Source organism: Pteropus vampyrus, unplaced genomic scaffold (assembly GCF_000151845.1).
Source record: "Pteropus vampyrus isolate Shadow unplaced genomic scaffold, Pvam_2.0 Scaffold22, whole genome shotgun sequence".
In the NCBI taxonomy this organism is placed as follows: Eukaryota; Metazoa; Chordata; class Mammalia; order Chiroptera; family Pteropodidae; genus Pteropus; species Pteropus vampyrus.
The window spans coordinates 13,282,379-13,309,279 of NW_011888803.1; the positions used below are offsets into that span (position 1 = coordinate 13,282,379).

Genomic DNA, 26,901 nt, shown 5'->3' on the forward strand with positions numbered 1-26,901 from the left:
TGAGCTTGAGTCAATTAACAAAGATAGTAATTCAGTTTTCATTTGTCCCCGCTGTCCTTTGCTGCTAGTTAGAACTTATAGATGAGAACTAGAGGGAATTGAAACAAATAACCAATTAAGTTTCCTGCATCAGGATGCTCTTGGTCAGAAATGACAGGAAACACAGCTCGAATTGGCCTATACAATAAGAAATTTTGTTAGTGTACATAACCAATAGTCTCAAGGAAGGTCAATTGTTTTAGGCACAGTTTAACCAATGCTCAAGCTCTTTCTGTACTTAATCTTCACCCATAATAAATGAAATATTTGTAGGAAAACTTAATAATTAACGGGATTGAATAGTTTGTTCTCTTCACCTCAAGAGTCAAACCTACCTTTTGCATTTCTTACTCTTATCCCCTCACTAGCTATTATAGGTATCTGGTGTTTTACTTCTTTCATTCTTTGTATTTTCTTTGTTTTCAATTTGGTCACCAGTATGGATCTTTCCCTAGAGGTCCTACGCTGGCTTAAGCCTTCTCTTTCCCAAATGACTCACTGGTATGAAGGTAGGATTACCATGACTGGCTTGCCCTAACAAAGACTAATCTTTGGAGCTGAGGTCAGTGTATACACTGGAGGACTGCTGTACCATGGGGACAGATAAAGTAGATTTTGGTAGGTGAGCCAGAATGTCACCTATATTTTGCTGACACCCCACCACCACCACCAAAAAAATAAAGGAGAACAAATAAAGAAAAGAAAAACAGAGGAGGTAAATTAAGAGGTAAATTTCAATTAAGAAGCATCAAAAAATTTGTAATTTTGTTTTCATAGTTTCTGACCTAGAGGGAGGAAAAAGTCAAATTCTGAACAAGCAAGGTGAAATATCTTGATTATACTATTATAAAAATGTGTGCATTTAGGTGATTCTGAACAACGCTTGAATGGCCTAACTGTGATGCATCAGTCTGGTGATGATACAGTGGTGTTAGAACCTGAAAGTCAAGTTCCTGTGCAGAAGGTAAGAGTAATGTTATTTTTTCTCACGAATCTTGAAGGGATTTAAAGTCAAATGTGGAAGTGGCACAATAGGTATTTTAAGCCCTAACTTGAATGAAATTTTGGATCTCTAAACCTAATTTTTGCCTTTTTTTTTTTTTAAAGCAACACCCTTTTCCTTCCTTCTACCATCAGTTTCCATGATTGTATTTAATTGTAAATTCTATAATGCTGATATTTGCCAGCTATCCTGATTTTAAAGCATGTTATAAAACTACCTTTTAGGCTCTGTTGTGGGGGATTTCCCAATGGAATCTTTTGTGCACTTAATCTCAAACCACACACTGATCATTCTTTCAACAAGGATAGATGTTTGGAATATTTAGATACATCAGGTATTATTCAAGACATTTGAGTATAATTCTCAGAAACTGACTATGAAGATCTTTACATATCCCCTCTTTTTCCTTCCCTCCCTCCCTGTCTTCTGCCCTTCTTCCCTTCCTTTCTTTTATCTTTGCAGGTACTTCAGAGAACAAATCTTATTGTTTGGGCACACTTAGGAATGTCTAACATTTCACCATGAGGAACATACATACACTTTGGCCTTTGTGTTTCTTAGTATCTTTTATTTTCTTATATAATCCTCTGCTAATAATCGTTATCATCAAAGATTAATGGTTTGAGTTTTTTGTTATTGGTAAGAACCATTTAAAAAGTGCCTCTTCTGATAGCCAACATTAATGTATTCTTTTTTTGTTTTAACAGAAGTGTCATCCATCCTCATTAAGATAGCAAGAAGTGCTGCAGTCTAAATAAAATATTAATTTAAAATTAATATTAAATATGTGCTATAATCTTTGTTTCTAATTTACCAAAACTGTAATTTTGACTGACCCAAAACAAAGTTTGAAAACAATAAAATTTTCTAAAAGGACAAAGAGATTACAGCAAAAATTGGCAGCAAAATATCAAGTATATAGCAAGTATATACCAGTGAAGTTTGTACTATAGGTAAAAGTGACATAAATCTACTCTGTTTATTCTCAATGCCTATCACGTAATAAAAACTAAAATGTTGAAATGAAAGCCGAAGGAAGAATGGGATTGTGTGGCTTGTTCTCTTCATAACAAACTGTTTCCATTCTTGATATTATTTCCTGCCCTTGCTTCCTCACTATCGGCAGTGCATTCACTTTTTGAAAAGAGAGGCTCCAGAATTTTGGTGCTAGAAGAGATCTTTGAGAATTAATCTTTATAAATAAGCTGGCCCAGATGGTTCAAGCATGTTGCCCAAATAAGAGCTAGGATTAAAACAAAACATTTCAACTCTCAACCTCTTATCTTTTTACTCAGAAGTCCTAGCTTTGCTGTTCTTCTCTTATTTATTTCTGCCTCAAGAAAAGGTATACCTTTTTGCCAAGACCAACTCATCTATCTCTGTTCTCAGTTTTCTTTCCTTCAGCATTTACTGTGGAGCTCGCCTGTTATCTCTATAACTAATTCTTTTTGTCTTATTTTTCCACTACATGTTTACATCTTAAACCAAGCTTTCTTATTGGCATTATTGGCATTTGAGGCTGGATAAGTCTTTGTTGGGGGTAGGCCTGTGCCTTGTAGGACACTTAACAGGGACCTAAACTTCAACCCATGAGATGCCAGTAACACCCTTTCCCCTACCCGCATATGACAACCAAAAAGGGCTATTGACATTGCCATATGTCTTCCCTGGACAAAAGAGAGACACACAGTTGAGAACCAACACCTTAATTTTACCTAGCTTCTAGCCATTCTCCTATCCTTGTAATTTGCCCTGTCAGAGGAACCAATGGCCTAAAATTGCTGCCTCCCTCCTAAAGTCTTGATAGGGTAATAACCAGGGTCTTCTGCTATATCTCCCCAATTGAACATCCACTATGATGTTTCAGTTATAGTCTCAAATTTATATCTCCAAACCTTATCTCCTGTAAGTTTTTATTATTTTTGATGACTCTCAGTCCCCTACAGCCAAGGAGTTGCTAAATTCTTTGGGTTTTACTTCCAAGATGTCTCCTTTTTTTACTCCTTCCCTGTAAACCAGGCCTTATTGCCTTCATCTGAGCTCTTAAACGTTATAGCTATTCCAACTAACTTGAAACCTTCTTCACTCTAATCCATTCCACTTTTAACATTCTCACATTGTTCTTCTTCATGTATTGCTCTGATCTTATTACTCATCTATATGAAACCTTCAATAGTTTCCAACTTTGACTCCAAAATGAAGATTAAACAGTTACATTATGACTCCAACCTAGCTTTTTAGTCTTAGCTATATGCCTTGTAATTCACTGAAATTGAACTTGTTTCTTGCCAGCCACATCTAGTAATTAATTCAATCATATTCTTTCTTCAGTGAGGAATGCTTTTCATCCTCATCTCTGCCTGTCAAATTCTTCTTATTCCCCTCTGGGATACCTGAAAAACTTCCCTGTATTCCAAACCCACATATGAACTTTCCTCTTTTAGAGTTTGCCAGAATTTCATTCCAGTTAAACAAATTTTAAGCACAAAGCCAAAGACCAGGGTTTCATCCTCCCTTTATTTCCTATTAAATATACTATCAGGTATTACCTGTTCTGTTTCAAATCTCTTATCTGAAGTTAAGATTCTTTAACTGACTTGAGTAGTCAAATGAACTCTGGAACTGCTATTTAGCCCATTCCATGGCTAGGAACGAAAACAGGTTTTTTTGACAACATATAGAAAAGATTTCATAAGCAAAATTGGGTGACTACTGATGAAGATCTTTGTATGTATAGCAGGGGTGAGGGAGGGATGTTTTGACTCCATTTATTATTTCAGGACAGAAATTAAAGCCCTGTGGATATATCTAGTAAATTTTCTTTTGCCTTATCTGGGGCCTTGGACAAGTGTCTCTCTAATATTTCATGGAAATGTATGAAAAGGGTAATCAAGTATAATTATTAAGGAGACAATAATCAAAAAAAATTTCAACTGGTGTATAGGTACTGCATAATCTTTTTGCTGTAATTAGGCAGGTTAACATTTTTTATTTTTTAGATAAAACTGACATACAATATTATATTAGTTTCAGGTGTACACCATAATGACTCGATATTTGTATATACTGTGAAATGATAACCATGATAGTTAACAGCCTTCTCCACACATAGCTACAAACTATTTTCTTGATGAGAACTTATAAGATTTCATCTCTGGCCAACTTGCAAATACAATGCAGTATTATTAATTGTAGTTACCACACTGAACATTACATCTCCAGGACTTATTTGTTTTATAACTAGAAGTTTGTATCATTTGACCTCCTTCACCTATTTCACCTACTCCTCAAACCCCTCTGTAAACTACCAGATCCGTGAATTTGGTTTTTTGGGTTTCGAGTTTTTTGTTTATTTATTTGTTTTTTTTTTAGATTCAACATATAAGTAAGATCACATGGTGTTTGTCTTTCTCTGTCTAACTTATTTTACTTAGCATAATGCCCTCAAGGTCCATCTATGTTGTCACAAATGGCAATATTTCCTTTTTAATGGTTACATAGTATTCCATTGTGTATATATACTACATTTTCTTTACCCGTTCATCCATCAATAAACGCTTAGGTTGTTTCCCAATTTTGGCTATTGTGAATAATAGTGCAATGAACATGGGAGTGCAGGTACCTCTTCAAGATCCTGATTTTATTTCCTTTGTCTATATACCCAGAAGTGGGATTGCTATATCATATGGTAGTTCTATTTTAAAAATTTTTGAGAATTCTAGAAACTGTTTAATACTGATTTGCATTTCTCTGATGATTAGTGATCATCAGAGCACCTTTTCATGTACCTGTTGGCCATCTATGTATATGTCTTCTTTGGAAAAATGTCTATTCAAATCCTCTGCCCATTCATTTTCAGATCGACTTTTTTCTTTTTTTGCTATTGAGTTGTATGAGTTATTTGTATTTTTGATATTAACCCCTTATCAGACATGATTTTCCCATTCAGTACGTTGCCTTTTCATTTTGTTGATGGTTTCCTTTGATGTAGTCCCACTTATTTATTTTTGCTTTTGTTACCTTTGTTTTTGGTGTCAAATCCAAAAAATGATCACCAAGATAGACATCAAGGAGCTTACCACTTATGTTTTCTTCTAGGATTTTTATTGTTTCAGGTCTTTCATTCAAGTTTTAAATCCAGTTTGAGTTAATTTTTATGTGGTGTAAGACAGTGATCCAGATTCATTTCTTTGCATGTGTCTGTCCAGTTTTCCCAACTTTATTTTGATTACTATAGCTTTATAATAAAGTTTGAAATCAGGGAGTAGATGCCTCCAGCTTTGTTCTTAAGATTGTTTTTCCTGTTCATGGTCTTTTGTGATTTCATTACAAATTTTAGGGTTCTATTTCTGTTATACCATTTAATTTTTGATAGAGATTGCATTGAAACTGCATAGTGCTTTGGATAGTATGGAGATTTTAACAATATTAATTCTTCTAATCCATAAATGTGGAATACCTTTTCATTTATTTGTATTCTTCCCCTTCTTTCATCGGTGTTGTAATTTTCAGTGTACAGGTCTTTCACCTCCTTGGTTAAGTTTTATTCCTAGATATTTTATTCTTTTTGGTAGAATTGTAAATGAGTTATTTCTTAATTTTTCTTTCTGAGAATTTGTTATTAATCTATAGAAATGCAATGGGTTTTTGTATATTGATTTTATATCCTATAACACCACTGAATTTATTTCTAACAATTTTTTGATAGAGTCTTTAAGGTTTTCTACATATAGTTGACCCTTGAACAACATGGATTTGAACTGCACAGGTGCACTTATACATGGATTTTTTTCAATTGATCTATGCTATTGTATTTACCTGTGCCATTCAAGCACTGTTGTTTAAGGGTCAACTTTCAATACTATGGTGAATAGAAGTGGCAAAAGTGAGCATCCTTGTCTTGTTCTTGATCTCAAAGGAAAAGCTTTCAACTTTTCACTTTTGAGTATGATGTTAGCTGTGGGTTTGTCATTTATGGCCTTCCTTCTGTCTAGATATACATTCTCTCTATACCCACTTTGCTGAGACTTTTAATCATATCTATGGCTATTGAATTTGGTCAAATGCTTTTTCTGCATCTATATTGAGATGATATGATTTTTATCCTTTATTTTGTTAATGTGGTATATAACATAGACTGATTTGTGAATGTTAAACCATCCTTGCAACATCACTGGGATAAATCCAACTTGATCATAGTGTATAATGCTTTTAATGTATTGTTGAATTTGACTTGCTAATATTTTGTTGAGAATTTTTGCACCTATGTTCATCAGGCATATTGACCTATAATTTTCTCTTCTTGTGGTGTCTCTATCTCATTTTGGTATCAGGATAATAGCTGGCTTTATAAAATGAGTTTGGAAATATTTTGTCCTCTTCTACTTTTTGGAAAAGTTTGAGAAGGATTGGTGTTAATTCTTTTAAATGTCTAGTAGAATTCACCAGTGAAGCCACCTGGTCCTGGACTTCTGCTTGTTGGGAGGGTTTTGATTACTGACTCAGTGTCCTCACTCATGATCAGTCTGTACAGATTTTCTATTTCTTCATGCTTCAGTCTTGGTAAGGCGTACATTTCTAGGAATTATCCATTTCTTCTAGGGCGTCCAGCTTTTTGGTGTATAATTGTTCCAATTAGTCTCTTATGAGCCTTTGTATTTCTGTAGTATCAGTCGTAACATCTCTCATTTCTGTTTTTGAGTTCTGTCCTTTTTTCTGGAGAGTCTAGCTAAAGGTTTGTCTATTTTACTTATCTTTTCAAAAAACCAACTTCAATAAATTGATTATTTTCTATTGTCCTTTCAGTCTTGATTTCATTTCTTTCTGCTCTGATCTGTTATTTCCTTCCTTCTAACTTTGGGCTTCATTTGCTTTTCTTTTTCTAGTTCCTTCGGGTGTAAAGTTGAGTTTCTAGTTTCTTGATGTGTAGGCATTTATCACTGTGAATATCCATCTTAATTGCTTTCACCACATCTCATACATTTTGATATATTGTATTTCCATTTCATTTGTCCCAAAGGTACTTTATTTCTCTTTTTTCTTCTTTGACCCATTGGCTGTCTAGTAGCATATTGTTTAATCTCCACATATTTGTGAATTTTCCAATTTTCTTGTAATTTATTTCTATTTTCATACCATGGTGATCAGGAAAGCTACTTGATATAATTTCAATCTTAAATTTATTATAACTTCTCTTTTGGTGTAATGTATGATCTATCCTGAAGAATGTGGCACTCATAAAAGGGCCATCAAGTCTTAATGCCCAATGTCCAACACAGTAGCCACTAGCCACATATGGTTATTGAGCCCTTGCAATATGGGTAGTGCAACTGAGGAACTAAGTTTCGAAACTTGTTTTTAATGAATTTAAATTTAAAAATTGATGCCCAGTTATTAGGAAACTTAAGTATGTTTGAAACAGCTTGATCATGCATATCTACTTTTTCAATTGAATTTTATGAAATCTGATTACAAATCCATTTAGTATTTCAGTCAAGATGTATTGTAAATGAACACCAATTTTGAAAATTTATTATGAAAAAATATAAAATTATTTTCACTCTTTTATATTGATTGCCTGTTAATAATATTGTTTTGGGTATATTTGGTTAAAATAAAATATCAACATTTTACTTCTAAAAAAACTTTTTAATGTGGTACTGGAAGATTTTAAACTACATATATTTCTGTTGGACAGTGCTGATCTAGACTGTGGTATATCTTATTTAAGAAGAGTTGTCACATTCAGTTAATTTATTCTTCATACCAAAGAAAGGAAAAACAGCTATGTCAGAGGGTTCTCAGCATATACTGTGTTATTCTTATGGCACCATCTTACTTTGCCTCTTATAATCATTTGTATATTTGCTTTATTTTGCCTATAGGATCATAAATATCTTCATTACAGTGACTAGTTTATTTTTATATTCTTTGCAGGTGTCATACCCTTAATATCTGTTTTACATTAAATTGATGTAATTGTCAAGCATGTTATTTTAATTTGGTCTTAGATAATTAAATTTAGCTTATCTATTTTTTTATATTTTTATATTTTTCTGACTTTAATAATCTTTGTAAGTTTAGTAAAATTACATTAAGTTTTTGGAGTTTTAATTTGATCTATTACTATACCAAAAAATATTGTTTTCTTTCCAAATTTAGTTGACATTTGTAGACATAGACTGAATCAAATATTTGTTTTAGGATATAAAGATCAAGAATGCAGACTCTTGGAAAAGTTTAGGCAAACCAGTCAAAACTTCAGGTGTATTGAAATCCTCAGATGAGCTCTTCAACCAATTTAGAAAAGCAGCAATAGAAAAGGAAGTTAAAGCTCGAACACAAGAACTAATACGGAAACATCTGGAACAGAATACAAAGGAACCAAAAGTATTTCAAGAAAATCAGAGGTCTATAATTTACTGGATTAAAGGGGGCCTTTGGGAGATCTAGACATGTATTTAAAATATGCTAAATTTCTAAATTGATAGTCTGCTTTGAAGAGGAAATAAGTTATTGATTAGGCTAGTAAAGATACTAATATCATTAAATTATAAAGATATCATGATTTTCTAGAAATGTCTTAATGTTGTTTCCATGTGTATAAGAAGATAATGGTGTACATTGATCAAAGTTTTCCAAAACCTTCTTTTTAGTGTAGATTTCCCTATGTAAAATTTGACATAAAAAATACAGCTTATAAATAATGTTATAACATATGAAAAGGGGTATATAGAACACTGCTTTATAGATGTCATTTAATGACATCTTTGTAATAACTTTTAAGGAACTTGAAATCTATTTTGAGCTCTATTGTTTCTTTCAGGGACTCTGGCTTCACTCTAGAATCTTCTTCAAATAAGATGCAAAACAAGTGCCTTGGAGAGGAGCAGAAAGAACATCAACAGTCATTGGAAGCTCAAGACAAATGTAAACTCTGGCTTCTCAAAGACCGTAATTTAGCAAGGGAGAAAGAGCAAGAGCGGAGGAGGAGAGAAGCAGTAAGTTAATTTTAGTTTACTCAATCTAACAAGGAAAGGTTTAACAAAGCAGTGTCTTCCCATGTTCAAAGATGTATTTGAGGTAGTTTTTCAGTGACAGTGGAGTTACCTCTTTAGTGAGGATCAGGTTCTAAAATCAGGGCCTAAAATAAAATTTTCATAGTCAAAAGACCTCTCTGTGCCTCAATTTCGTTATCTATAAAGTGGGAATAATAACGCCTATTGTGAAGATGAAATGAATTTATATGTATTAAGCACATAGGAAAATGCCTGGCACAGAAGTAAAATGATTTATCACTTACTGTTATTACTCTTGAAAAATTTATAAGCCACCTATGAATTGTGGTTAAAAGATATGCCATCTATCCCAGGTTAGTATTTCTTTAGTTGTACACTAGCTGAAGAAGTCGACTTGCATTATGTCGATTATATTTTAATAAGACTGGAAAGAAAAATAAATTGACTTGTGTTTAGGAGTCCTAATATGCAAAAAATGTTTTAAAAACTAGAATTGTTTCCTTCTTTTATCTATGGATTATTTAGAAGTATGTTATTTAACTAAATGGTTTCCAATAATTTGGGTATTTTCTGGCTAGTGATTTCTAATTGAATTCTGTTGTGGTCAGACAACATACAATGTCTGTCTTGAATTTTTAAAAATTCATTAAGACATGTTTTATGACCCAGATTATGGTCTACCTTGGTAAATATTCTGTGTACACTAGAGAAGAATGTATATTCTGCTGCCAATGGGTAGAGTATTAAACAGGCCAAGTGGGTTGATAGTGATGTTCAAGTCTACTATATTCTTGCTGATTTTCTGCCTGCTTGTTCTGTCAAATACTGAGAGAGGAGTATTGGCATCTATGATTATATAATTGTAAACCTGTTTTTTTATCCTTGAAATTCTATCTATTTTATGTCATGTATTTTGAAGCTCTGTTATTAGGTGTCTAAACATTTAGGATTGTCCTCTTGATTAATTGATCTCTTTTCATTATAAAATGATCTTCTTTATTCCTGGTAATATTATTTACCTTGAAATATAACCACTTCACCTTTTATCGCTAGTGTTGGCATAGCATAAAATTTTTTTCATCCTTTTACTTTTAACCCATGTTTTTATATTTAAAGTGAGTTTCTTGCAGGTAACATGTAGTGAGGTCTTGCTTTTTTAAAAGAAAAAGCAATCTGCCTTTTATAGGAGTGTTTCCACAATTAAATTAAAAATGATTATTAAAATCTTGAGTTTGAATCCTTCATCTTGACATTTCTTTTCTCATCTGTTCTTGTTATCTATTTTCTGCATTCTTTTAGATTAAGTATTTTTTATGATTCCATTTTATTTCCTTCATTGGTTTATTATTAGTAACTGTTTTGTTATTTTAGTGGTTGCTTTAGGTTTATAGTACATACTTTAGCTTATCACAATCTTCCTTTGAGTTATGTTATACAACTTCATGTTTAGTAAATAGCTTTCCAATGGTGTACTTCTGTTTCTGACCTCCCAGACTTTATGCTATTATTTAAGCAGTCAAATTATCTCTAAAACTTTTAATGATAAGAAATTTACCTATATAGTTACCATTTCCAGTGCTATTCATTCATTTATTTAGATACAGATTTCCAAACGGTATAATTTTCCTTTTCTCTTAAGAACTTTCTTTTAACATTTCTTGTAGTATGAGTCAGCTGGTGATGAATTCTTTCAATTTGTGTATATCTGAGAATATCATTATTTGGCCTTTTTTTAATTAAAAGACTTTACTTTTTTTTAAGTTTTATATTCAGAGGAAAATTGAATTGAAAATACAAAGAGTTCCCACATATTCCTCTCCTCCCCTCCATCAACATACAACCTCCCCCACCGTCGACATCCCACATTAGTTATGAAATCTGTGAACTAACATTGACACAACGTTGTCAACCATAGTTTATGAGGCAAAGTCCATAATTTACATTAGGGTCCATTCTTTGTGTTATACTTTTTATGAGTTTTGACAAATGTCTAATGATATAAGGGCATACATCAACCATTATAGCACCATCAGAATAATTTCTCTTTCCTAAAAGTCCCCTATGCTTCTTCACTTGCTCTCCTGAACCCCTGCCAACCACTGATCTTTTTACTATCTCCATAGTTTCTCCTTTCCAGAATGTCATATAATTGGAATCATATAATATATAGCCTTTTCAGATAGGCTTCTTTCACTTAGTAATTTGCATTTAAGGTTCCTCTGTGTCTTTCTGTCGCTTGATAATTCATTTCCTTTTTGTGAAAAGAATCCACTGTATGGATGTACTCCAGTCTGTCCACTCACGTATTAATAGCTGTCTTGATTGCTTCCAAGATGTTATAAGCTTGGTTGCTTAAAGCAAGTATAATAAAGTTGCTTTGAACATTGGTGTGCAGTATTTTGTGTAGACGTGTTTTCAACTTATCTTCATTTTATAAAATATGTTTTTGCTGGATATAAGATTCTACATTGTTAATTTTTTTTCAATACTTTAAAGATATCCCTTCACTGTGTTTCTTGCTTTGTTTCCCATGAGAAATTTGATGTCTTTGTTTCTCTGTATAAAATATGACTTTCCTTTGGCCACTTTTAACAGTTTTATTTTTCATTGGTTTCTGCAGTTGTTTTCTTCGTGTTTCTTGTCCTTCGTTAATCATACTGGAGATGTATGTTTATAGTTTTCATCAAGCTTGGAAAAATTGGGGGAATTATTTCTTTTATTTTTTTGTTTTTTCTTTTTCTCCTTTTATTGACTCCAGTTACTTGTGTATTAGGCCACTTGAAGTTGTCCCACAGCTCAGTGCTACTCTTTTAATTTTTAAATTCTTTTTTCCCTCTGCCATTCATTTTGGATAAATTCATTAATCTTTTCTTCAGTGTCTGCTGTAGAGTCTATCCAGTGCATTTTTTCATTTCAGACATTGTAGTTGTCATTTCCAGAGCTTAATTTGGATCTTTTTAATATTTTTTGTTATCTCTATTAAACTTTTGAACAAATGGAATACAGTTATCAAGATTGTTTTAATGGGCTTCTCTGCTAATTCTGACATCTATGTTAGTTTCAGATTGGTTTCAATTGATTAATTAGTCTCCTCTTTATGGATCATATTTTTCTGCTTTCTTGCTTCATTGACACCAGATGCTGTGACTATAACCTTGTTGGGTGCCAGGTATTTTTGTAATTCTGAGAAAGACGTGAATTCCTAGGACATGTAGGAACACTACTTTGTGAAGAAGAAAAGCCATTGGCTTTGGCTGTAGTATTGATTATAATTCAAATGAATTTCCTAGGAAATAATGTACAAACGTTTTGTCAGCTTATTTTATAATACGAAGGTAGAAACAACTTGTAATTAGTGGAGTTGTAACATATGGCAGAGACTTATAGAACCTTCTACAATGATAGAAATGTTCCTTATCTACATAATATAGTAGCAACTAGTCACATATGGCTACAGAGCACTTGAAATGTGGCTAATAAATTTTACTTAATTTTAATGAATTTAAACAGCAAATTTTTACTTTTTCTTTTTTATAATGGTTTTTAGGAGCCCTTTATTAAAGTTTCGTTAGTACTTTACTAGAAGTCTTTCTGTAATGACCTAGGAATTTACCTGTTGGTATTCACAAGGGCTTGGCTTCAGTCACCCATAAGTGATTTCTCAGCAACCTACTTGCCACCTAATAACCTAACTAGGTAACCTGGTATAATTTTTAATATCCTAAGCACTTAACAGAAACTTGACTAGACCTGGAACCCACTGAAAGTTGACTAGTAACGCCACATCTAGCAGCTTGATAGCTAGCATTTTGACTGCCTGAACTCTTACGTTGTTACTTCTTGACAGATCCATACTCTAAAAAGCTGCAATAACTTGAAACCTAGCAAAGCTCCCAAGAGTTTACCTCATGCCAGTTCTTTTGATCAAGTTTTTTTTAATCTTAAATTTGAATGGTTGAAGTGTATATTAGGACCACTGAGAAAGGAATATCCAGGTTATGGTATCAGCTGCAGACATTAGTATTTAAATCATGTATATAAGGTTAATTGGTGTAGAGAATAACCTGTGCCATATCAGTAGTTCCACAAGTGCAAATTATAGTCAAGATAGCAGACATTTATATAACTTATGATCATCCGATAAAATCTAGTACCCATCTGACACCATTCATAGTTATTACAATATTATTGACTATGTTCCCTATGCTATACTTTACATCCCCATGACTATTTTGTAACTACCAATTTGTACTTCTTAATCCCTTCCCCCTTTCACCCATCTCCCAACCTCCCTCCCATCTTGTGACCATCAAAATGTTTTCTGAGTTTGTTTCTGTTTTATTTGTTCGTTTTGCTTTTTAGATTTCATATAAGTGAAATCATATATTTGTCTTTCTCTGTCTGACTTATTTCACTTAGCATAATATACTTTAGCTTATTTTTAATGGCTTCTTAACATTTAATAAACATCATTTTGCAGAGTGTTATACATGCAATCTGGTTTGATGTTCATAAATATCTACATATAAAATAAACTTGGTTAAATAATTTACCTTAAGTTACACAGTAAGTGGCAGAATCAAGGAAAGCCCATAGCTTTAACATTACATGTTATAGTTCTCTCACACAGGTAAGATACTGGTTTATTAAGAAAATAATTTTATGTGTCTAGCATTATGTTGGTTACAGAGATATATGAAACAATGTACTCCAGTTCATGTTCTTATTAACACTGTTAACACTGAGAGTTTCATCTCACTTGGAAAGAAAGGTTAAACCCGTTCGTAGTTCTTTTAAGTTTTAATTTTTATTTATCACAGGAACAATATTTTAACAAAAATCAGTATATGCACAGAAATAAGATATGATAGACAATCTTGTTATGTTAAATAAGTTGCATTCATATTGTATATGATCTGTTCCAAATGTTGCATAATCATGTTTATATACATGTAATAAAGGCATACTTTTTTAAGTAATATTTAAATTTTCTTTCCTACAGATGGCTGGTACCATTGATATGACTCTGCAAAGCGACATTATGACAATGTTTGAAAACAACTTTGATTAAAACTGTTTTTAAATTAACCAACTTAAAATGAATAATATAAAAGATTAAAATGCATATGGCAAAATGATTGCATTCAGACACCAAGATACGAATCTTATGCTGTATTTTGACTGCTCTAAAATGATTAAACAATTTTCACTTTACATTTCTTAACAGGTATATGTTCATTTTTTAATGACATGATTTACAGGAAATTTTATAATATTGGATCCCTAAAAATTTAATAAGTTCCCAGATGTTATTTGTTTTATAAATAATTGTCTGCTGTGTATTATAGGCCCTGTCTTAGCAATGAAAATCCGAAAGAGATAGTCCCTGCTTGTTTAAAAATGAAGAATATATAAAGAATGTACAAAAAAAAAGTCCCGGTGAAGTTTTAAATTTTAAAAAAAAAATTGGCCGCCCTCAAAAAAAATTAAAAACCCCAAAAAAAAAAAATTGGGTTCCTTGAAGGGCAAGGTAAAATAAAATTTTCTGCTGGTTTTATATACAAAATTTATATTGAAATTTAGTTTAAAGAAAATATTACTTATGGTTTGAAAGATGTTGAATTTGAGGCAAAATAACTAACAGTAAATATTATGTATGTAAGTTTCTATAGGAAATTATACAGCATTTCTTATGTATATGTGATAGCAATGAATGTTTAAATCTTTACTTAATTATAGTAAGTCTTGTTTAAATTTAAATCTATAAAATATTTTTGTTTAATCATTCTCAAGTTGCTATTATATATAAATTATGGGTATCAGCTTCATGTATTTTAACTTTTTGGACTCTTGAAGTGGAACATGATTCAGGCACTATTCTGATGCCATCTAAAGTAAAAATCCAAGTATGTATCTATAATAGAGAGAAAGAAAAAAGTTTCCTTGACTTCATTTATTTTTATAATCTATATGATTTTTTAAACCCATTGTTAAACTATCAGCCATTTAAAAAACATTAGTAACTAAAATGATGGTGATACCTTCATGAAACTTAGCCAGCCAGAATTAAAGTGATAGTCATACATTTTCAATTATACCTATTTTTAACCAAGAAATTTGTATGTATATATTAAACAGTATGCATTATGTTGTTTTTTGTAAAAGATCATAGATAGATGAGGTATCTATGTACACACACATTAGTTTATAAATATATATAATATGTAATCATAGAAAGATACATCTGAAATAGTGGTTACTTCTAGGTGATAGGATTACAAGTATTTTTTTCATTTTCTTTATTCTTTTCAGTATTTTCTGGTTCTTTTTAATATTGATTATGTAATACTTTTAAGATCCATGAGAAATTTTCCATTTTGAAGAGAAAGAATGATAACAGTAAATATGAATTTACTTCTGTCAAATACACATATTCTATTTAACTATCTTTAATAAAACTGATCAATCAGTGGTCTTTGTCTACATCTAAAAATAGAAAGTCCAGCTTTTTAACATAATGGCTTTCTTGGGGTTTTTCCTATAAACATTTGGAGCAGCCCTTAGCTATGATACAGTTATAAGTGCTTAGTTTAAGCGACTTGACCTTTAACCTTTGTTCAGTCTGTACTGGGCCTGGCACATTGTAGATGCTCAACAAACTTTTGGTAAGTTGGTTGAAGTCAGTTTAGCAGGGAAAAATATCAGTTTATAGTCGATCCTTCCTATATTATGATCTATCTATTTTAGTAAATAACTGGCTTTTCTTAACTTCTTCCATGTAGTTTATTTTTGATAACTGTGTGCATGAATATTTCATGTACCTTATTAGCTTCAACTAAAACCTCGTTTCATGAGGACCTCTTCTCTGTCCCCATCTCTCCTATCTTCTAAGACTTTTTCATTATGTTTTCTGAGATTCATAATCAGTCATCAACAACATTCCCTGTATAATCAACCTTTTTGCTTGTTTCTTTCCTCTTTTTGTTCTTTAGTTCTGGAAATGTGGTCCCTGGACCAGCTGCATCAGCATCATGTGGGAATGTTTTAGAAATGCAAATTCTCAGACTTACTAAATCAGAAACTTTTGACTGTGGAGTCCAGCAGTCTATAGTTGAACAAGCCCTCCAAATGATTTTAATACACACTAAAATTTGAGAGCCACCACTCTAACTGAACACTGGCTCTCTCCTACAGGCTCTCATTTACAATGATCTTAATATCTAATCAACCTTAGCTACTCCTTTGTCATTACCAATAACTAAAAGTCTTCCTTGATCTCAATTTCAAGCACCCTTGGTCTCTCACTCCTACCTCCTGTCCTTTTCTAGCTTACTCCCTTAACTCCAGCAATCATTACACCTTACCAGGACCTACAATCCATTAAATCCTAGTGCCTTTTCACAGTACCTCTTCCTTCATGACCTCAGTGCTCTCCTTATCTAAATTTTATAGTACATTATTATTAATCATCATTCCCTTGCATACATTCTCAACTCCATTGCTCCTTTCTTTGTTGCAGTCACTTGGCAAAACGCAAATCCTTATGAAATCTGATTGCTTGCACTGCACCCATGTAATTGTGGTTAGTGAAAGAAATGCAGCCATGATAACCAGTCTCACTTGAAATTTGTGAGCGTAAACTCAATTAGTCTTAATGCTGCCCAGAAATCTTACAACATTTCAATAGTCCATTCACTCTCCCTAGGCAGTTTCTTCATCTTCATTGTGTTCAGACCTCCAATCAATACCACCTCCCCCATCATCAATCTATGATCTATTTCTTCTTTTTCACTAAGATAACAGACGATCTGAGAAGAATTTCCACAAGCTTCCACTACCATATCTACAAGCATCACTGTTCATATGCTCTGCTCTCCCCTCTTTTACTACAGATGAATTGTCCATGCTCTCAGTTAAGGCAAATCTCTTACTAGTTTTTCTTAACTTCCCCAGGGACATTGCTTCAGCAGTTCTGGTTTCCACCATCAGTGATCCGTCCTCTAGATATTTATCAGCACAAAACTGGTTTTCCTGGAGAACAAAACTTGGTTTTCTTCCTTAAATAAGCTCCTCAAACTTTTGGCCCATTAAAAAAAAATGTTTTCATTATAGGAATTTAAAAAATTATTAAGATACAATTCACCTTTCAAAGTGCAATTCAGTGGTTTTTAGTGTAGTCACTTATGAAAATTCATTTCTTTTTCTTTTTAGTTCTTCATATATTCTGGATGTTAACATTTTGTGTTATAAATATTGTCTCTAATTGTCGCTGTCAATTTATTAATTTGTACATAATTGTGTAGAAGTCAACAGTTGAGGTCAATTTGTCAGTCGAAAAATCATGTTACTAGTCGTACATACATGGATATTATATTTATGAATTTTATAATTTCATTTTTTAATTACAAAGCTTTTACATATGATTTAAAGATAATGTGTAGAGATAGTAAGTTTCTTTCCTCCCCACCCCAACTATTGAGAAATTAAAACTTGTGGATTTTTCAGTCTTCTTTATGCTTATCCACATATGGACATGTACAGGCTTTGAGGGGCTTGTTTTTACAAAACCTTGATCATTTATACATGTTATTTGGCAACTGATTTTTCATAATGTATCATGAGCATCTGTCTAGGTCTTTAGGTGGATATAGATTAGTTCATTCTTTTTTAAAAGGCTGCACAACATTCCTTAGAATAGCTATATCATATTGATTCAATTTGATTCCAGTCTTTACACTATGAACAATGCTGAACTAAATATCCCGTTTATATAGTCATAGATAAGCATGCTTCTCTTTCTGAAAAGTAAACCTTCTAAAACAGGATTGCTGGGTCAGAAGTTATAGTCTAAGGGAGTATGTAGTTTTAATTTTAATAGATGTTGCCAGATAACTGTTCCAAAAAACATTAGACCAGGTCATATTCCTATAAGCTTGAAAGTAACACTTGCCCATTATCATCACCAGCATCAGATATTACTGTCCTCATATTCTTTGATAATCTGAATGAATAAATTATAATCAGTTCCTTTAATTTGCATTTCCCAGACTACAGTGGGTTGACTATCTTATATTTGTTGGCCATGTGACTTGCCTAGTCACTAAAATCCTTTAGTCATTATCCTTTTGGTTTGTTTTTCATATTAATTTATAGCCTCTTTGTTTTTCTTTTAGATGTTGGCTTTTTTGTTTAGAAGCATTTTTTCACAATCTATTATTTGTCTTTTGAGAATTGTTATCTTTTTTTCATTAAAATTTTAAATTTTATGTAGTCATATGTCTGGATTTTCCTTATAGTATCTGAAAATTATGGCTTGTTTTGGAATGTATCCCCCATATCAACATGATAAAATATTTTTATACATTTTTGCACTTAAAATCCAGATGTAATTAATTTTTACACTAAAATTCCAGATGGATTAAAGATGTTTTTATGTATGGTATGAGGTAGAGAACCATGAGGTTGATTTTTTTCTAGATGAACTTTCAATTATGCTGCCACAATTTACTTACTGAACCTCTGAATTACAATAGCTGTCACTCAATAAGAAATTTATAATCACTTTATTTAATTTATAAAAGTTAGTAAAATTAAACACAGTAGCGTTCTAGACTTAAATTTAGAGACCTACCAATTTTGTTTCTAGTATTACAAATGTGTCCGGTATGGGACTTATTTTTTGAAGCATTGCAAGTCTCAAAGAGGCTGGGAAGTTCTCTCAGGATCCCCACCCCACAATTAGTTGAGAGCAGAGCAATACCAGGCTGAGATGGTAGGGCTTCTTTGACGTCAGATGCAGAGTGTTGTTATGCTAATTGTGCATGGACCAATGGTGAGGTCATAAAATTGGGGGAAGATCTTCAAGAGGCTGATGAGGAGCTGCTTCTGCAGCCACTGCTGCAGCTGCTCTCCCAGGCTCCTCTGGGTGAATACTCCCATTTTGAGAGCCAGGCATTGTACAGGATATGCCAGGAGCAGTGGCTGCAGGATGAGTTGGTAACCTTCGACTACCAGTCCAAAATGCTGGCTTTAAAATGTCCCTCTTCCAGTAGAAAGCCCAACCATGCAGACATCTTGCTCATAAACTGATAATATGTTTCAGAAGTGGAAATAATGACCAAACAGAAACCCCTTCTCCCCTAGCTTCACTCAATGTTAGGAAGCTTGCCAGCAAAGCACCAGACAGAGAAGAAACTGAGCCAGGTCTATGCAGTCAGTACTGGTGTCTCCCTAGAGGGCCAGCAGCATTTCCAGACCATTCACAAGACCATTAAATACTGTAAATGGCAAGAAAAAAACATCACAGTCATGGAAGAAATTCTTACACTCTCATATCAAGTAGGAAACTGTAAAGTCAGAGGGGGCATCCACTGAGCCATATATGCAAAACAGTTAAAAGACATTTTAAACATATGGAAAGCCAAAAGATACAGCAGCGTTCACAAGCCCAGCAACCACAGAAAGAGTCTGCCTTGTCATCCTGAGTCCATACACACGGAGGACTCTTCCAGCATCCAGCCAAGGAGGTGACGGCAGTGTCTTCAGCAGAGGCAGGCTGGAGTAGAAAAGGGATCCTATATTTCCTGTTAGCTATTGTTAACAAAGCGTCAGCATTTCCACATCTCAGACTTAACAAACAAAACATACAACAAAAAAGAATAAGAGACTAAATATTTTTTAAAAAGAGGTTGACAAGGTTCCAGGCTGGCCATAGGCAGAAGCAAGATCACTACAAATTAAGGTAAAGAAATTAGCCCATGAGCAAAGATGAATGCTAGAAAAAAGCAAGACACAATGAGTGAGAGTCGGCAGAAACAACAAATGAAAGTTAATACTTCATCTCCCTCTCCTAGCACTGCAGGAGAACAGCTATTTGTAAAACGTTTAAAGAAATAAAATTTTCAGAGAGAAATGGGCAGATTTGGAAAAAAAAGAGATCTAGAAAGTGCTGAAATAAAGTCACAATTGGATGGGTTAAAACAGTTAAGTAACAGCTAAAGAGAAAATTGGTAAGCTAGAAAATATATCCAACTCAATATACCAGGATACAGCACAGACAAAAAGGAAAATCAAAAGATCTTTCTTTATGTTGCATACACACAGACCAATGAACATAATCTGAAACCTGTAGTCAGCAGTGAAGTGCATACAGCTTTTCCCTTTGCCACCCCCCTCCAAAAAAATTTAACCACACAAATTTAGAATCTAATCAAAATGCAAAAATGTTAAGAGATCTAAAGCAAGGTTTGGCAAACTACAGCCTACATGTCAAATCCAGTTTGCCTGTTTTTAGTTTATTGGAACAGACATATCTGTTTATTTACGTACTGTCTATGGCAGCTTTTGTGCTGTAATGGCAGAATGCAGTTGGCATAACAGATGGTGGCCCTGAACACCTAAGATATTTACTATCTGATCTCTTACTGAAAAAGTTTGTCTACTCTGATCTAGAGGATAAGTTGAAAAGGTCTAACATTTAATCAGAGTCCTTGCAACCAATAAAAAGAATAAGGAGGATCATCATTAGAGGGGATGATAATTGTGATTTCTTAAAATTATGTACATTGAATCTTTTTATCCTAGACATATAACATCCCAAGCAGGGTAAATAGATCCATATCTAAGACATTTTTCAGTGGCCTGCACAACATCATAAGCAAAGAAGTTTTTATAAGCAGCCAAAGAAGAGACGTTATCATCAAATAGAAATTGAATGAGTTACCAGCAACGATGACCACCAGAAACAGTAGGATTAAATCTTGAAGATTTTGAGAGAAAAATAACTGTCTCCTTGAAATGTGGAGAAATTTTGGAGGACTGTGATTTTCCAGTATTAAACATGTATGTGTTGGTCTTTATCTTCTCATCATGTGTGTATGTATAGCTTTTCTCTGCAGCACAAATTCTCTTGATACTGCCCTTAGGACACAACTAGTTACCAGTAACGATGTATCTTAATAATAATATGGCTGCTTCTGTGTTTTCATTAACAAAGTTGTACATAATGTTAGCATCTAGTTTTAGTGAACTTTCATATGTCTGAATCATTTGTCACATCAGAGTGTAGATTGATTAGTTTCTAAGTTTGTGTGGTTAAATTTGAGGCGGCAGCAAAGGAAAAGTTGTATGCACTTCATTAACTGCAGGTTTCAGATTAAATTCATTGATCTGTGTGTATGCAATATGAAGAATGATCTGAAGTAATTGTGTTATATTTATTTATATAATAGTCTGTTTAAATCAAAAAGTAAAATGATCAGCTTGGAATTCTGTACCCAACAAAACTATAAAAATGAGGGTGAAATAAAGTTTACCACAAAACATCCTACACTAAAGGAAATGTAGAAAGGATGTTCCACTTTCATGGAAAGTAGGGCAATTTGAGCGACCTTATTCCATCTTGTTATGCCACCTGGAACATGTGGTCTCTCAAGTTGATGTAGCAGAGGAAGATAGGATCACACTGCATGTTTTTAAGTGCCAGACTTGGAAGAGACTTATACTCTTGCACTCATCTTCCTCTGGCCAGAACCCCCTTGGCCACAGCTGACTGCAAGTTGGGGAAATTCAGAGCAATACATAGAGATTAGTAATTCTCTCACACACACAGGCATTTATTTCACTTAAGAGGAAATACATATGGCCAATAAACATGAAAAGACACTCAGCCTCTTTAATATTGAGGCAAATGAAAGTTGAGGCTACAGGAGATACCAATTTTTACCCATCAAATAAGCAAAGAAGATGATGTCTAGCATTATCCAATGTTGGAAAGGATCAGTGAGAACTCATACACTGCTGGTGGGGAGTGTAAATAGATATAACTATTTAATAACCATCCAACATCATAATATACATTTCTTTTTAAATATTAATTATTTTTAAATTTATTTAAATTAGTTTCAAGTTAATTTTTTTAATGTGACATTGGTTAATGAAATCCAATAAGTTTCAGCTGTATACTTTAACAGTAAGGCATATATATATTTAAACTGTGTGTTCACCTACACATTTCTTTTCAATCATCCATGGGGCATTCACCAAAACGGACCATATCCTGGATCATGAAATAAATTTAAAATAATTGAAATTATATAGAGTATGTTCTTTAACCATAACAATATCAGATTACAAATCAAGAATAGACAATAGACAACAGGAAAACATAAGTACAAAATTAAGCAATCAAAACACTTGCAAATAAATGATAAGTCAAAGAGGAACTCTTAAAGGAATTTTTAAAACCTACATTGAAATGAATGGCAATGAACATAAAACACTGAAATATATGGAATACTATTAAAGAGTACTGAAAGACAAATTTATAAGTGCTAAGTGATTTCCTTAGAAACAAGGAAGTTCTCAAATCAATGATCTTTGTTTCTTACTCAACAACCTAGAAAAAGAGCAAACCCAAAGCAGGACCAGAGCAGAGATCAATAAAATTGAAAAGAAAACAAGAGAAAAATCAGTGAAAAAAAATAAAAAGCTGGTTCTTGGGAAAGAAAACAATAACATTTATAAATCTCCAGCAAGACTAACAAAAAAAAGACACAAATCAACAGCAACAGTGAAATAGTGAACCATTAAAAAGGTAAAAAGGAATACTACAAATAACACTACACTTATAAATTTGAAGAAATTGAACAGTTCCTGAAAAACCATAAACCATCAAAACTTACTCAACATGAAATCATTTGAATAGCCCTGTACCATTAAGAAATTTCAATTTCAATTCATAATCTAAAAGTTCCTGAAAAAGAAATTTCCCAGCCCATATGGTTTCACTGGAGAATTATACCAAACATTTAGGAAAAAATTAATACCAATTTAAGACAATCTCTTCCAGAAAATCTGTTCTGGAAAATGCCTCTTCCAGAAATCAGTCTATTCTGTAACTTTTGTCAAGAGGACAAATTTTATCAACAGAAAGAGGGAACCACTTCCCAACTCATTTTGTTAAAATGAAAGACAGTACCAAATGTTAAAATGAAAGACAGTACCAAAAAAAAAAAAAAAAAAAAGCTGCAAACCATTGTCTCTAATGAACTTCAACAGAATAATAGCAAACCAAAACCCACGAAAAGAATTATATACCATAACTAAGTGTGGTTATTTATTCCTTGATTTATTCCAGGTGTGAAAGACTGGTTCAAAATTTGAAAATTAATCAGTGTAATTCATCATATCAACAAGCTAAAGAAGAGAAAAAAACATGATCATATTAATTGACAGGAAAAGCATTTGACAAAATCCAACACATTCATGATTTAAAAACTCATCATTAGAAATACAGGAAAATTACTTCAATTTGATAAGGAGTATCTACAAAAAAATCTACAGCTAATGTTATACTTAATGGTGAAAGATTTAATGCTTTCCCCTACATTGAGAAATAAAACAAGGATGTCCACTCTTACCATTCTTATTCAACATAGTACTAGAAATTCTAGCCAATGTAATAAAGCAAGAAAAACAAAAGTCATACAGATTGGAAATAAATAAAATTGTCTCTACCTTTGTTTTTGGTGGTTTTGTTTATTTATTTCATTAGCCAGCCATGATTTTTCAAAATAATGTTAAATAATGGAAACAATAGATATCATTCTTTCTTATTTCCTATTCCAAAGCCAATGGCTACAGGATTTCACCACAGGCTATGGTTTTGTTTTTGTCTTTTTGGTTTTTTGTTCGTTTGTTTGTTTGTTGTATTTGGTTTGGTAACTAATGTTTAAGCAGTTTCTGAGTTAATTTAACTTTAAGGAATAGCTGCTAATTTCTCATCAAAATTAAAACTTTTTATCGTAAAAAGGTAAGGTACAGGTTAAAAGAAAATATTTGCAAACTACATATCTGATAAACAAAAAGCATATACGATATATAAAGAACTCTCAAAACTCAACAGTAAAAAATAATTTAACTAGAAAATAGGCAAAAGGCATGAACAAAATTTCACCAAAGAGGATGTGCATTTGGCAAATACATATATGAAAGCATGTTCACCACCATTAGCCATCAGTGACATGTAAATCTAAATTATGAGATATCACCGCATGCCTATCAGAAAGGTTAAAAAATAGTGACAACGTAAAATGCTGACAAGGATGTGGAGAACTGGATCACTCATACATTGCTGGTGGTAATGTAAAATGGTACAGCCACTCTAGAAACCAGTTGGCAGTTTCTTATAAACAAAACATTCAAAACTGTATGACCCAATTGTACTCTTGGGCATTTATCCCAGATAAATGAAAACTTACATTCACACAAAAACCTGTACATAAATGTTAAGAACAGCTTTATTTCTAACAGCCCAAAACTGGAAACAATCCAGATGTTCTTCAACAGATGAATGGTTAAACAAATTGTAGTATATACATACTATATAATCTTACCCAGTAATAAAAGGAATGAACTACTGATACATGCAATAACTTGAATTTATAGGGAATACGATGAGTTAAAAAAAATCCGAAAAGGTTATATACTATATTTTTCATTTATATAACATTTTTGAATGACAAAAAATTGGAAACAGAACAGATTAGTAGTTGCCAGGAGTTAGAGACAAGGTGTGTGTGTGGTTATAAAAGGGTAACATGAAGGATCCTAGTGGTTATAAAACTGTTCTGTATTCTTGATTTTGTTGGTGGATGTACAAGGCTACATATGTACTTTATCTATAAAGTACATATGTAAAGTGGAAAGTACATTGGACAAAGTATACACAGGTTCTCTATTACTTCTCTTATGACTGCATATAAATTTACAATATCCTATTAAAAATTCAATTAAAAAAGGAAATATTCAAAACTAAAAAAAGGTTCTAAATTTATTGTGGTAATCATATCACAATATATACACATATTCAATCATTATATTATACCCCTAAAACTAATGTAATGTTATATGTCAATTATATCTCAATTTTTAAAAATCAGGGAATTCAGGTTTCCATTTGGGACCTAGAAAACTGGAAAAAGCAGTTCTCCCACTATTACAACAAATTAAAAAGCTAGAAAATCTTTAAAGTCACTTCTCTTAAATTAATCTGAGGGCTGAGATTGCAGGGTAACCAAATAACCTGAAGTCTAAGAAAAGACAAACACATCAAAGTAGAGGCAGGACATAAGCACTGCTTATCTGAGGCAGATACCATTAAATGCTATATAATCTGGTAACAATAACAAAAAATCATCTAAAAGTTGTAACAAATTGCTAAAGGCTGAGTATGGACTAGCTTGAGACTATAGAACCTTGGAAGCACAGAAAAATTCACAACCACTTGCAGGCTCTTCTCCACAGACCTCGTTAGTACTTACAAGAAAGATTTGAGGGGCAGGATGAGGCTTCTGAGAAAGCCATCCTCCTGGTGCCAGTCTGGAAGAGAACAGAAGCAGACATAGGAAAAGCACAAAGTGTTCTTCCTTCAGATCCTTCTCCCCTATCTTCCCTAACGAATACTAACCTCAAGCTTCTGGGGCAAGAACAGCAAACCCTATCATCTTTAGAGCACTAATGAAGACCCATTGCATCCGAAGGAAGGAAATAGAAATAAACCTTCTTATCCTGGGAGAGAGGCAGGAAATAAAATACATCAGGGGTCCAGACCATGAGAGATACTCTGTCACTAGGGGCAGGGCAGGGCCACTGAGCAGGTGCCACTCTGATATCTAATGATATAGTTCCTGCCTGTGAGGCTGAATTAGGACAGCAGAGAATGCTCCTTTCCCCCTGCACTCCCACGTTATGAGCAGTAAAAGAAGAATATGTTTAAGTGGCACAGAAGTACATATAGATGTTCAACATTAGTCATTAGGGAAATGCAAATTAAAATTTCAGTGATATCACTCCACATCTCTTAGAATGGTTAAAATTAAAAAGATTTTTTTTTTATAATACCAAGTGCTTGCAAGATTATGACCTAACCAGAACCCTCACACATTGCTGATGTAAATTCAAAATGGTATAGCCACTTTGGAAACCAGTTTGGCAGTTTCTCATGAGGCTAAATGACACTTGCCACCTGACCCAGCAATTCCACTTCTAAGTATTTACCCAAGTGAAATGAAAACTTATGTCACAGAAAAAACTTTACATGAATGTTTATAGCGATTTTATGCATAAGCCACCCAAACTAGAAAAACCTCAATTGTCCCTTAACTGGGGAAGGGATAAACAATATGTTACACCCAGTCAGCGAAACACTAATAAGCAATAAAAAAGAAACAATACATGTAACAACAGCACAGTGGAATCTCAGATGCATTATGTTAAGTGAAAGAAGTCAAAAACAAAAAGTTCGCACACTATAGGATTCCATTTATACAATATTCTTGTAAAGGAAAAACTTACAGGGACAGAAAACAGAGTACGGATTTCCAGAGGCTTGTCTTTAGAACCAGAGAGGACTAGCTGGGCTGGTAACGACTCTGAACCTAGTTGGAGAATGACAGCATCTTCAAAAGAGTGTTAGGAATAAATAAAGTCATAATGTCAGTCACGTAGTATGAAAATCAGTTGCTGCCTCCCCTCCCCGCACCCCATAATTCTATGATCCAGAAAAGGCCTAATAAAATCCCAAGTTAACTGGGCAATGAGAGGATTTAAACACTGGTCAAAACAAGAGTGGCGCATCTTTACCTGGGGTGGTTTGGGAGTCCCACCTTCATTTCCCTAAGTTTGGCAATGTGGAAATGGGATTTCACCCTGCGGAGAAAGACCGGGTCCCCACCCTGTCCAGGGCGGACCTCGCAGAGCTGGGCTTCCGCCCCGCGGTGCTCAGAGCCTGGGCGCAGCCGCCCCCGAGCGCGCGCCGTGAGTGCGGGACCCTGCGGCGGT

General features: G+C 33.3%; 1 protein-coding gene and 1 pseudogene across 1 annotated transcript in view; both read left to right on the forward strand.

Moving 5' to 3' along the window:
* BRDT (bromodomain testis associated) overlaps window positions 1-14,272 on the forward strand; it is a 46,538-nt gene extending 32,266 nt beyond the window's left edge. Inside the window, exons 15-18 of the mRNA XM_023528017.1 lie at window positions 906-1,003; window positions 8,246-8,451; window positions 8,868-9,042; window positions 14,063-14,272. Of these exons, the coding sequence (XP_023383785.1) occupies window positions 906-1,003; window positions 8,246-8,451; window positions 8,868-9,042; window positions 14,063-14,131 (548 nt within the window). The 3' untranslated portion in view covers window positions 14,132-14,272. The remainder of the gene's footprint in view (window positions 1-905; window positions 1,004-8,245; window positions 8,452-8,867; window positions 9,043-14,062) is intronic.
* Window positions 14,273-15,707: 1,435 nt separating this feature from the next.
* On the forward strand, window positions 15,708-19,544 carry LOC105289157 (annotated as a pseudogene).
* Window positions 19,545-26,901: the final 7,357 nt, after the last annotated feature.